Source organism: Mandrillus leucophaeus, unplaced genomic scaffold (genome assembly GCF_000951045.1).
Source record: "Mandrillus leucophaeus isolate KB7577 unplaced genomic scaffold, Mleu.le_1.0 Scaffold5, whole genome shotgun sequence".
Classification (NCBI taxonomy): domain Eukaryota; kingdom Metazoa; phylum Chordata; class Mammalia; order Primates; family Cercopithecidae; genus Mandrillus; species Mandrillus leucophaeus.
The window spans coordinates 6,381,687-6,394,513 of NW_012105364.1; the positions used below are offsets into that span (position 1 = coordinate 6,381,687).

The following is a 12,827-nucleotide window of genomic DNA, read 5'->3' on the forward strand; positions in this document are numbered from 1 at the left end:
AGGGAGGGAAAGAAAGAACAAAAGAAAGAAAAAGAAAGAAAGACCTCCTGAAACTATTCAGAAAATATCCACTTTGGTAGGACTCTCCTTTTTTCTGGACAATCGGAACAAATGGAAAAACAAATTTTCACTTGATTGTATTATATCGGGTTCTGAACATTTGTAAGTCTAAATCTAAATCAATGGTTGAATCTCAGCTGGAGGGGAAGGGAGTGAGGAAGGAAGGGTTTTGTCTCTCAGGAGTCATTTGGCAATATCAGGAGACATTTTTGGTGATCATGACTGGGTTGGCAGTGTTAATTTTGGCATCTAGAGGAGAGGGATGCTGTTCAACATCCTACAATGCACAGGACAGCCCCCACGACAAAGAATTATCTGCGATGTCAGTAGTGCCGACGTTGAGAAATCCTGGTCTAAGTGTGTTTCACGTGATCTTCTGTAAAGCCTTAGTGTATTAACATGTTCTAAATTGATAAGGTGATTTTCAGCCTGGGAAGAGCACTGTATATACTAAATGCACCTAAAACACCTCTAGTTTTTATTTTTTATTTTATTTTGGTGTTTTGTTTTGAAACACGGTCTCGCTCTGTTGCCCAGGCTGGAGGGCAGTGGCGCGATCTCAGCTCACTGCAACCTCTGCCTCCTGGGTTCGAGCAATTCTCCTACCTCAGCCTCCCAAGTAGCTGGGACTATGCAGCAGCGTGCCACCTTGCGCAGCAAATTTTTGTATTTTTTGGTAAAGACGGGGTTTCACCATGTTGGCCAGGTTGGTGAACTCCTGACCTCAAGTGATCCGCCCACCTTGGCGTCCCAAAGTGCTGGGATTACAGGCGTGAGCCACCGTGCCCAGCCTGCCTCCAGTTTTTATATTTTCCCTTCCTCCCTTACCCCATGCCCCTTCCTCAGAAGCTTGCCTCCTTCTACTCCATAGCTTCCATGACTTGGGAGAATTTTTGTCCGTGGCTTGAGTACCGGTAAGACTTTGTGCTTGGGTGAGGCTCTTTTTGGTCTGAGCTCCTTGGGGATTGGGTTGCCTCCAGCTTGGGCCCATTGTCTCCCTCTGCTGTTGGGGGAACAGGGTGGGAGGCACTGTCTAGGAAGGTGTGAGGACAGTATTAGGCGGGGCCAAAGACGTGGCCACCTAGCCTTGTACACTGGATGTAAAAGGGCCTGGGGTGTCTTGGACCCTCGCCATTTAGCCTCCCATCAGAAACGTTTGCAGAGGTGGGTACCTCAGCAGAGCCCAGCAGACAGTGGAGGCTGGCTTATTCCACTCAGGCCAGGCTCACACACAATCCATGTGCCCTGCTCAGGGATAGGCACCTTAAGGTGACCTCTGGCCCCTGGTCCTGAAGTCCTGCCCAGGGTAAGGGATGAGCAGCTCTGCTCATCCTGGCTCTGCTGAGGTGCCCACCTCTGCAAACATTTCTGATGGGAGGCTAAATGGCAAGGGTGCAAGATACCCTGGACCCTTTTACACCCAGTGTACAAGGCTAGGTGGCCACATCTTTGGCCCCTCCTAATACTGTCCTCACATCTTCCCAGACAGTGCCCTCCCACCCTGTTCCCCCCATAACTCCGTCTCAAAAAAAAAAAAAAAAGAAATGAAGCCTCCATAAAACCCCCAAAAAGAACAAGGTTCAAGGAGCTTCTGGATAGCTGAACACATGGAAGTTCCTGGAGGGTGGCACCTGGAGAGGGCATGGAATCTTCATGCTCCTTCCCACATGCATGCCTCTCCTTATGCATCTCTTCATCTGTATCCTTTATAATACCTGTTAGAATAAACTGGTGTTAAGTGTTTCCCTGAGTTCTGTGAGCTGCTTTAGCAAATTAATTGAACCCACGGAGGGCGTTGTGAGATCCCCTATTTGTAGTCATTCGGTTGGAAGCACAGGTAACAAAACCCAGGAGCTTGTGATTGGAAGCTGAAGGTGAGAGGTGGGAGGTGGAGTTGCGGGGAGGGGTGGGTGGCCGAGCAATGGCAATCTTGGGGACTGAGCCCTCAACCTACAAGATCTGATGCTATCTCCAGGTAGTGCCAGAATAGAACTAAATTAGAGGACACCCAGCTGGTGTCTGCTGCAGAACTGATTGTTTGCTTGTTGGTGAGAAATCCCCACACATGTGGTCACAGAAGTCTTCTGTGTTGCTGATTGCTGTGGTGTGACAGCAGAGGAAAATCAGTCTGGGTATTTTCCTAACTCAGTTTACCTCTCTTGTGCTATCTGGGAATCTTCAAAATGATGATACTGAGCAAGTTCCTATCATGAGGGGGTTGGAAAATCCATAACTATTGGCTCAGATCCTACTGAGGAGATGCTGGAGACAGGAGAGAACTATGTTGTTTTGTGTCAGGTTTCATTGATTTTTCTCCATTCTTTATTCATTTTAAATTTCATTGTTTTATGCTCTGCTTTTTAGTATCTCCCCCTATTTATTTTAGATTTGATTCACTCTTTCAGCTTCTCAAGGCGAAAGTTTAAATTTTAAACATTTATTTTCCAGTATAAATACTTAAAGCTATAAATTTTTCTCTAAGTACTGCTTTAGCTGCCTCCTTCAATTTCCAATACTTTTTTTATTGTTATTCAGCTCAAATTCTTTCAAATTTTCCTTATGATTTCTCTTTTGACTCACAAGGTATTTAGATGTATATTGCTTATTCATAAGCGTTTGGGAATTTTCCAGATATCTTTTTGTTATTGATCTATCTGTAAATTCACTGATCCCTTCTTCTGCTGTCCAATCTGCTGTTCAGCCATCCAGTGAATTCTTCATTGGACATGTTGTAGTTTTCAGTTCTGGAATTTCCATTTGGTTATTTTTAATTTTCCCATTCTTCTGTTGAGATCCATTAACTCACGATGATCATCTTTTTCCTCTCAGTTCTTGAATATATTTATATCACTGTTTAAAGATTTTTCGGCTGGTGCCAACTTCTTGGGTCATCTCAGGTTCTGTTTCTACTGACTGCTTTTTCTTTTGGCTATGAGTCATGTTTTCCTCTGGGTTTTTTTTTTCTTTCACATGCCTTATAATTTTTCATTGTATATTAGACATTGTAGATAGTGAACTTTAGAGGCTGGATTATCTTCCATTGAGGAGTGTTGATTTTTGTTCTAATAAGCAGTTAACTTACTAGTTGATCACCTTGAACCTGCTAAGGCTTGGTTTTATCTTTTGCTAGTGTGAGTTAGCTTTGGCTTTGCCCTTAGTCTCAGAACAAATATTTAGTCCTGGGATATAGATTTTAGCTCTATGGTGTGCCTTTTGGGAGTTTTAAGTGGAAAGCCCTAAGTGTTTACCCAGACCCTCTGACTTGGGATTCAAATTCAAACTCTACAGTCAAAATCTGTGTAGCTCTTTCAGACCTCCAGTGGTTGTCTTTTACTGGGCTCTTGGAAATTCCTCCATCCAGTTTAGCAGTCAGCCTGTGATTTGAGGGGAGTTTATATGCAGATTTAAAGACTTCGCCTTCTGTGGCTTCCTTCACTCCAGGAAATCTACCTTCAGGTGTTCTGGAGCCCCAAACTGTCTTCTGTCCTCTGACTCTTCAAGCCGAAAAAGGCTGGGGCTTTCTGCTCAAGTTCTAGCTATCCTGTGCCATTTTTACTCAGGAGTACACTCAGGGAAAACAAAAACAAAAACAAAAAAACCCAAAAAACAATGTAGACGTTTCTTTTCATTGAAGAGTTGAGTTCCTTTCAGTTTCTGCCTGCTTTGGATACTTTAGGTGTTTTCAAAAAGTTGTTTTCATATTGTGTCCAGTTTACAATGCCTAAGGGTGCATTCATCTAATAAACCTTTCTGCCATTACTGGACCATCCTTTCACTTTTTAACTTATTTATACCTAAAACGTGTCACATTTAACTCATCTATATATTTATGATCTGCTGAGGTGGAAAAGATTCATTCATAAAGCCTAAAGTGTAGTACCGAGTACAAGTGCAGGTGGAACTTGTCACTGGGGTGGGCTGCACAGAAGAGGTCTTTGTGAGGTAGGCTGTGAGGGCTAGGTAAGACTTCAATGAACAGACAGGAGGAAGACTGTGGTGACTTGTTGAGCTGAGGGTAGGGGTGGGCATGAACATGGCGTGAGGACAGTGAACAGACCCGCCTCCCTGTCTGGAGGTCTGAGTAGGAAAGGCACACTCTTTGAGTAGATTCAACACAAAGAAATGGAGGCAGCCTGGCTCAGGGATGCCCTAGACCTCTAGGCATTGTCAAGTTGCCTAAGTCCTGTTCCATCAAGGCTGTTGACTGATGTGCTTCCAGGGCACTCCCCACTCCCAGCCCTTTCCTCCAGCCCGAGGCTGGTTCCCAGCCTCTCAGGGGAATTAAAATGGGCACCTTCCACAAAGGGGCAGATGAGGTGAGGAAAACTTAACCGATACAGTTGTGCCAGAAGCCAAAACAAAAGGCGTGCCCTTTCTATAGCCCCATTAAAAGAACAGCAAAAAGGTGGAAGCATCTTCAGTGAATATGGGTCAGCACCTCCCAGACCTCAGGGAGTTCACTTCTATTCATTCCAGCACCCAGCATTGCATATCCAGATTATTTGAGCCCAATCTTTTATCCTCTGAAGAACACAATCAGCTTTGGGGCCACAAAAGGTTTAGGTAGTGGTTTAGCGATTTCTAATCCCAAACTTTGTCCTTGGGAGGTTTAGGATTAGTATTGATCATTCACAGAGCCCAAGTGTTTTCAGAGGAGGGGTTTTCTGGGGTGGGAGGATCACCTATAAGAGGACTCAGAGGGGGGTGTGGGGCATCCATGAGAAAGATGTCAGAGGAAGAGGAGTTTTATCTGTTCAAAAATCTCTCTTCAGTGAAGCCGTGGGATGGGCCTCAGTACCACATTGCCCCTGTCTGGGCCTTCTACCTCCAGGCAGCTTTCATGGGCATTGTCTTCCTTGCAGGGTTTCCACTCAATGCCATGGTGCTGGTGGCCACAGTGCGCTACAAAAAGTTGCGGCAGCCCCTCAATTACATTCTGGTCAACGTGTCCTTTGGAGGCTTCCTCCTCTGCATCTTCTCTGTCTTCCCTGTCTTTGTCAACAGCTGTAAAGGATACTTCGTCTTTGGTCGCCATGTTTGTGCTTTCGAGGCCTTCCTGGGCACTGTAGCAGGTACTGCAGGGGAAAAGGGGTTACGGGAAGGCAAAGGTTGCTACTCCACTGGAGGGGGTCCTTAAAGAGGAGTCTGGGGGAAATGAGTCTGGTGCTTTTTAAAATACTGGGGTACAAAGCAACCCAGACTACAAGTTTGGCCAAAATAGGATGTTTGTGTCTTCACTCCAAATGTCAGTCCAGTCCTGTCTCTCTGTGCTTGCTCCACCCAATCTGTCTGCCACTCTGCCAGCCAGGCTGGGTGGGGCCCTGTCTACCCCATTATCCTCACATTTCACCACAGGTCTGGTGACAGGCTGGTCACTGGCCTTCCTGGCCTTTGAGCGCTACATTGTCATCTGTAAGCCCTTCGGCAACTTCCGCTTCAGCTCCAAGCATGCACTGACGGTGGTCCTGGCTACCTGGACCATTGGTATTGGCGTCTCCATCCCACCCTTCTTTGGCTGGAGCCGGTGAGAGTGCAGGGCAGCAATGCTGACTTAATTAGCTCAGGTTGATGTGGGTGGAAAGAGAGCTTGGGTATAACTATTTAATCTCTGACCTCTACTTTTTAAAGAGTTGTAGTATGAGGTGAAAGGGCAGTGGGAGACGAGTGCTAGCGTTTACTCTGCAGTTGGAATTGCTGTAGCTTCTCCCAGTCAGGACAGAAAATCCCCCTGCTTGAAGCCTTTGGGCAGTCTCTGGGTTCTAAGTGGAGAACACAATCCAGGCATCTCAGCTCCCACTGCACTAACTCTTGTGGAGAGTCCAGTGAGCAAGTGTTTGGTCCTTTGCAGGTTCATCCCTGAGGGCTTGCAGTGCTCCTGTGGCCCTGACTGGTACACCGTGGGCACCAAATACCGCAGCGAGTCCTATACGTGGTTCCTCTTCATCTTCTGCTTCATTGTGCCTCTCTCCCTCATCTGCTTCTCCTACACTCAGCTGCTGAGGGCCCTGAAAGCTGTGAGTGGCATTTGACAGTCAGGGAGGAATGGGTTTGGGGCTCCACATGAGAAGGAAGAGTGCTCTGGAACATAAGATGCCTAGAAATGTCCATAGCCAGAGAGGGTATCTAAAAGCAGCAAAGGAAGTGGGAGGAGGGAGAATGATGGAGATCCAAAGGAACTAGGCCAGGAGATGGGGCAGAAAAGAGGCATTCAGAGTGGACGTCCCCTCCCCCATCCCATAGAAAAGTATCCAGAGGCCGCGCACAGTGATTAACACCTATCATCCCAGCACTTTGGGAGGCCGAGGCAGGCGGGTCACCTGAGGTCAGTAGTTCCAGACCAGCCTGGCCTACATCGTAAAACGCTAAAATGCAAACATTAGCTGGGTGCAGTGGCATGCACTTTTAACCCCAGCTACTCAGGAGGCTCAGACAAAAGAATCACTTGAACCCGGGAGGTGGAGGTTCAGTGAGCTGAGATCGTACCACTGCAACTCCAGCCTGGGCAACAGAGCGAGACTCCAGTCTCAAAAAATAATAATAATAAAAAAAATAAAAAATTAAAAAAATTAAAAAAAAAAAAAGCATCCAGTGGGCCAGGAAAAAGAGGGATGTGATGCTCTCTGTCTTCACCCCAGGTTGCAGCTCAGCAGCAGGAGTCAGCTACGACCCAGAAGGCTGAACGGGAGGTGAGCCGCATGGTGGTTGTGATGGTAGGATCCTTCTGTGTCTGCTACGTGCCCTATGCAGCCTTCGCCATGTACATGGTCAACAACCGTAACCATGGGCTGGACTTACGGCTTGTCACCATTCCTGCATTCTTCTCCAAGAGTGCTTGCATCTACAATCCCATCATCTACTGCTTCATGAATAAGCAGGTAAAGCTCTCTATTCACATTCCTGTGGTCCAGAAGACCCTGGTTCTTCTTGACTTTTAACTCGGAGCACCCTGGACTCTACTCAGGTTTCTAGGAGTAGACGAGGGAAGCCACAAAACCCCTGAGGAGGTTGGGAAGCCCTTGGTAAGCACAGGGAGGAAGGCATGGTTATCAAGATGAGAAAATAGAACCCCAGAGGAAAAGAACTTGAGTCAGGAAAACGAAGTTGCTCCAAAGAACGGGATGAGCGAAAGCACTTTATTGAAAAACTCGTGCAGCAAACCACTATGGCACATGTTTACCTATGTAACAAACCTGCACATCCTGCACATATATCCTGGAACTTAAAAAAAAAAAAAAAAAGATTCCTCTGAATTTCCAGTCCTTTCATTTAATAAGTTCTTAATCATTTCCCTTCCAACTTTTAGCCTGCATGAGCATGTGTGAAGCACAGAAATCGTACCACATGCATAAATCTCTAAAATATCTTATCATCTGAAGGTACTGGGGAATTGCCTATCCCCTATCCTGAAATCTGAGCTAATAAACACCAAACCCTAAGTGGCAAAAACCCTACTTTCAGATAGATGGTATTGGTTCCTCAATCCCAGAGGTAGACTCAAAAATAATTTGAAACCTCCCTGGATAGAACAGAATTGGCAGTCCTTTCCAGCTGGGAGCACCTGCTAGTGATGGAGGGGCCTCTGTTGGCAGTGCTTTTATGAAGCAGGATGGTTTGTGAATTTACGAACAGTGAGGTCTCAGACTTGACCAGAATATTTAGGATTACCATAGACCCTGGAGTTGTTCTAGACTGGAATCTAGATAGTTTTCACGACGAGGAAGATAGATTCAGAACCACGTAAGGGCATTCTGGTACAAAGCATTGGGCAAGGCTTTGGTGATACACAGAATGAGGTCTTTTTTCCCATACTTCCTTGTCTGCCAAGGCTATCTCCAATTGTGCCTTTCTCTCCAGTTCCAAGCTCACATCATGAAGATGGTGTGTGGGAAGGCCATGACAGACGAATCCGACATAAGCAGCTCCCAGAAAACAGAAGTTTCTACTGTCTCGTCTAGCCAAGTTGGCCCCAACTGAGGACCCAATATTGGCCTGTTTGCAACAACCAGAATTAAATTTTAAGTAAGTTTCTATTGTCTCTGTCAGAAACCAAACTACTAAAAACACAAAAAAGATGGTAAGAGGAGTGATGGCAGTTTGGGAAGTCAATTTTTCATTTTCTTACTATTGCCTTCTTGCCTACAAAGCTACTGTTTCCACTGGGTCTATTTCAGACCACACAAAGGCCATTTCAACAATTATCAGTTTCTACTCCTAAGTGGCACCATTCACAGCACTTGGAGAACTGATTTTTACATACAAGGCAACTAAAAAGGAATATGGCTTTAAGTTTTCAGTGTATGGATACTTTCCTTTTTAGTAACTTTTTTTTTTTTTTCCTGCTGGGGATCCATTCTGAGATGATATATACTGAATTAGAACAAACTTAAGAAAACACCTTAGAAATGGGAAAGACATAAAGAAAAAAACCCCCCAAAAACAAAAAACCTTAGTGGTCCCAAATATGTTTGAAAGAACTTCTGGATAACTGCTACAGCTTTGGCAGGAACAGCCATGTCCACAAGCCCCTGAGCAAGCACAAATTATTCCAGGTGCTTCCTCCCCATTGCATTTGGCTAAAACTTTGTATTTGTCTTAAACTGTGTGTTTACTAAAGTTAATAGTTTAATTCTCTTGAGGTTCTCAAAATGAATTTGCATGTCTTAGTACCATTTGTAAACAATACCATAATGTTAAATAAAATTGTTTTACTTTATGCTCTATACTCTCCCTCCAGGCCCCCCAAAAAGAACCTTTTTGAAATAAAAATCAAGATAAACGTGTGTGTACATTCAGAATCGCTTGTGTTTGGTATCAGATAATTATAAAACGAGCAGCAGGTCTCTCCAGTTATACAGCCTAATGGAAGTAAAGAAAGGTCATGGCTCTGGTGAGAAGGATGCTAGAAAATACCAGAAAACAGGGAGAAAAGAATAACCATTTAGGAGAAGGCAGTGCTGTCTCTGAGTTTGGGAGAACTTCAAGGAGAGTTCCCTTTCTGACATTTTACAGCATCCATACTCCTAAGCTAGAGTTTTATTTCTTAGAAAATGAAGGTCATACATACCCCATAATGAATGTAAACAGTTTTATTTAGAAACAGATAGGTACCTGTTCGCATTGCAGAATATAAAACTTGGTTTACACTCTATAAAAAATAACCAATATCCAAATTCAAGAGAGCTAGCATTCACAGAACACACAATATGGGTGTGTAGCTACTGTTCACCAGCCTCAGGCTTGATTTAAACCAAAAAAAAAATCCAAAGGGATCATTCAAGATTACCGTACAATGCCTCCTGCTGTCTTAGCAGATTAAGGTTTGCTTTTCAAGTGCGTGATTTTAACATAAAGTCTGGGCTCTCTGCACCTAGTGAGGTGTGAGGCTCTCTTGCCACACAGTTCACACTCACTTAACTAAGCCAGAGTTGGTAGATTATTAAATTATCACTGGTCTTCTTAACAGTAAAAATGGGGAATCCAGAGGGCAGGAAATTTCCATTACCCTATATTGGGGCTAAACTGAAAAGAGTATATCCATTATCAAGAGCTCAGTACAAAGGCTGGGGTGAAGTTGCATGATACCTGGCTTTTTAACTATACCAGGGAGCCCACCTCAACATGACTGTGGAAGACCAAAGGATATACCTAGGTTCAGATTATAATAAATCACCCAGCACCACCTGAATGTATTATCCACAAAGATATAGCAATAATAAAGGTTATATATACATATATTTATCTTGGTAACCTGAGGGCTAAAAACGTGGAATACGATTCTTCTTCTCAAGAGGTCCATCTGTAAGAAAGGGACCCAAAAGGACAGTGTTTGTGTTGCATAAAATATGGGTGAAGTAGAGTTGGGAACAGAGGGTGGTTTCTTTAGCTCTTTCCGCATCTCTCTCTCTGATAAGGACTGAAAACCTGTTGATTCATGATAAACTTTTCCTTTTTTTTTTTTTTTTTTGGTAGCGGGGAGAGGGACAGAGGAAGAAATGGGGTATGATGGGTCAAAGGCAGGAAGGGTGAGCCATGGTCCTCAAACCAAAGAGCCCTCTCTGTAGGTCCTCTCATCTTTGAGTGTGAGCCTCAAGCTCTCCAGCGGACACAGGAAGAGGCCTGGTAATAAGTGGTTTGCATTGTGAGGTATGAGGATCCCTGGTAAATTCAGCAGCATGTGGTTTTTGGAAATCAGCCCACAAGATAAGAACACTGCAACCAAATTCATAACTAATACTGCTAATTTAACTATTGTCCAAAAGAGAAAGGAAAGAAGAAAAAAATCCCCACTATATTGGGAGGTTCTAGGCTTTCCTATAAGTTATCCAAATAGTCTTTTTTTAATCTTAGGGTTTCTTAAGAGAATTCCCATTCAGTGACCATTTCTTTCGTTAAAGGCACTTTCAATGACATGATTGGAAAGGAGTGAATTTTAATTGTGGTGAAACCAAGATTAATTCCTTGGCACACCCTGGAAGAAGAGGAACTGGATTGGGGCATTTACAGTGATTTCAACAGGCAAATAATTAAGTCGTGAGCATTTCAACAGATGCATACCGAGAAAAAAATGTTTGCCCTGAAAACACTTGTATTTTTCCTTTAGTTTTACAGCTGTTTCTATCTATAGCTCTGTAAAGAGATCACATTCACTACTTGATTTTCAAGACACTGGCCCTAACTCTTCCCACTACAGCTGTGCTTGACAAAATTAGCCAACAGTCAGTACTACAAGGGGAAAAAGAATAAAATCAATTTGGGCCAAGCTTTCTTAGAGCAAAGGGATCTTTCCTTGCCCAGGTAATGGCAGGTTCAGTTGCTGGACGTGTAGCAACTGAATGTAGTATGTGGCCCCTACTACCTATGAAATGTTGGACTTTTTGATAGGCAAAACTAAGTGTTCTCTCTCTAAATATAAATTGTGGAGTATATATTTTTTTCCTTTCCTCTCTTCTGCACATTTCTTATTGATCTCAGGCTTACAAAATTAGTTAAGTGAGAATTATTAAAATCATATAAGGGGTTGAGAAAGAGTAAAGAGCTAATGTTTGTCTACATGTGTGAGTTGAGGATCTTGATCCTTCATATCATACTCCCAACCAGAGAACAAATACAAAAATAAACACGCCATGTTATACATAATACAAAGTGTAAATCTACAAACACAAGTGTACTAATAAGAGTTGTTCCTCAGAAGCACGGCTTCCCTCCAGTCCCTCAGAGAGGAGGAGGAATGGGGACGGGATGGTTTTCATTACGCCTTTTCATGTCTTAAAAAGTTTGTAATAACAGTCTCAGTAGCGCAAACAATTTCATGTGAAACCAGAAGCTGTAAAAATAAATTACTTTTGAGGAAATGAGGGTTCCTCCGCAGCTCAGAACTCATCATGCCGTACTAAGGCCTCCCCAAAATCTGTGGCCTGGCTGCCAACAAATAAGTCATACTTGTCAACGATCTCCTCCTTGGTAAGCTTGCCATCCTGAAATTAGAGATAGCAATGAATTGAAGCAGAACATATTTCCCATTAAAAATTCAGAAACACTGTTATAGAAGAATCGGGGTTAATCAGCAGTTAAGATTCTCACTTCTACTAAATTAAGTGTGAACTCAGCCCTCATTCCCCCCACATACATACAAAGAGGGAAGAAAACAGCAATTACACATCCCCTTTTTCTTTTTTTGAGACTGAGTTTCACTCTTGTTGCCCAGGCTGGAGTGCAATGGCGCAATCTCAGCTCACCGGAACCTCCACCTCCCGCGTTCAAGTGATTTTCCTGCCTCAGCCTCCCGAGTAGCTGGGATTACAGGCATGCGCCACCATGCCCAGCTAATTTTGTATTTTTAGTAGAGACGGGGGTTTCTCCATGTTTGTCAGACTGGTCTCGAACTCCCAGCCTCAGGTGATCTGCCTGCTTCAGCCTCCCAAAGTGCTGGGATTACAGGCGTGAGCCATCGTGCCAGGCCCATTAAACATTTCTTTTATCAAGAAAGTTAAAAGTGAAAGGGTGGAAAGAATATAACACAATAACTCAATGCTAGAAATAAAGCCTTCATGAGGAGAAAACTCTCCCTTTAGAGAAAAATATGGAACATCTCCTAGACGGGGATGACTACATGCATTTCCTTTTCTCATACATCTCAGGACACAACACCTGGCTACTAAAGTGACTTTGAGCAAGAACTTAAAGCAGATCAACACTTAAAAAGGCTCTAAGATAAAAAACTGAATTTGAAACTGAAGACTAGCCTAGACAAAAGTATACTCAGAACACTAAAAATCTCCATTTTGACTGATTTTTCAGCTTACTCCAAGCAGGGCATTCAAATCTCCGACACAGGTGACTGGGCTTAGGGACACTACTTTGAACAAAATACCTCAGATAACTAATTGATCAAGGACAATTTGAACAGGCTCCAAAGAAAAGTTGATTTATAGCCTACACAAAGGACCCAATTAAAAAAAAAAATATTTGATTTAAGAAGGAAACAACCAGCTTTGAGTAGAAAGAATGGGCCTGTGACAGGTAAAGGAACAAATGAAGTAACAAAGCAAAAAAAAAAAAAAAAAAAATTCCTGGGGATCTAAAAATACGTGATGATGCATGCTGGGCACAGGCTACACACAAAGGCTCTTTTCTGAAGCCAGATTTCCTACAATGCTATCAGCACTGGGCAAAGGGATTTCTAAAATGAGATCAGATAGCTAGTGCTGCCCTGAAAGGTTTTAATCACCAGATTCAGATAGTTGGCTGACTTAAGACTAATTAAGACC

At 43.5% G+C, this 12,827-nt stretch overlaps 2 protein-coding genes across 7 annotated transcripts in view; one reads left to right on the forward strand and one right to left on the reverse strand.

Annotated features, from left to right (window-relative positions):
• The first annotated feature begins 4,777 nt into the window (after positions 1 to 4,777).
• On the forward strand, positions 4,778 to 8,158 carry OPN1SW (opsin 1 (cone pigments), short-wave-sensitive). The gene is made up of 5 exons (XM_011995905.1): positions 4,778 to 5,132; positions 5,416 to 5,584; positions 5,909 to 6,074; positions 6,696 to 6,935; positions 7,915 to 8,158. The coding sequence occupies exons 1-5, from the start codon at positions 4,778 to 4,780 to the stop codon at positions 8,032 to 8,034; spliced, it is 1,050 nt and encodes a 349-aa protein (XP_011851295.1). The 3' UTR covers positions 8,035 to 8,158.
• A 700-nt stretch (positions 8,159 to 8,858) lies between these two features.
• The window catches only part of CALU (calumenin), a 33,063-nt gene continuing 29,094 nt past the window's right edge, over positions 8,859 to 12,827 (reverse strand). For 5 of the 6 annotated variants that reach the window (XM_011995911.1, XM_011995909.1, XM_011995907.1 and 2 more), the window contains one exon: positions 9,131 to 11,534. In XM_011995911.1, the coding sequence (XP_011851301.1) occupies positions 11,503 to 11,534 (32 nt within the window). In that variant the 3' untranslated portion in view covers positions 9,131 to 11,502. Of the gene's footprint in view, positions 8,917 to 9,130; positions 11,535 to 12,827 lie in introns of those variants that run through there. The other variant, XM_011995908.1, reaches the window with a different exon arrangement.

Excerpts from the sequence above, each read along its gene's own strand:
- OPN1SW (XM_011995905.1), top strand. The coding sequence starts at position 4,778 with ATGAGAAAGATGTCAGAGGAAGAGGAGTTTTATCTGTTCAAAAATCTC. Across the intron at positions 6,075-6,695 it reads TGCTGAGGGCCCTGAAAGCT|GTTGCAGCTCAGCAGCAGGA; the intron begins GTGAGTGGCATT and ends TCTTCACCCCAG. Across the intron at positions 6,936-7,914 it reads ACTGCTTCATGAATAAGCAG|TTCCAAGCTCACATCATGAA; the intron begins GTAAAGCTCTCT and ends CTTTCTCTCCAG.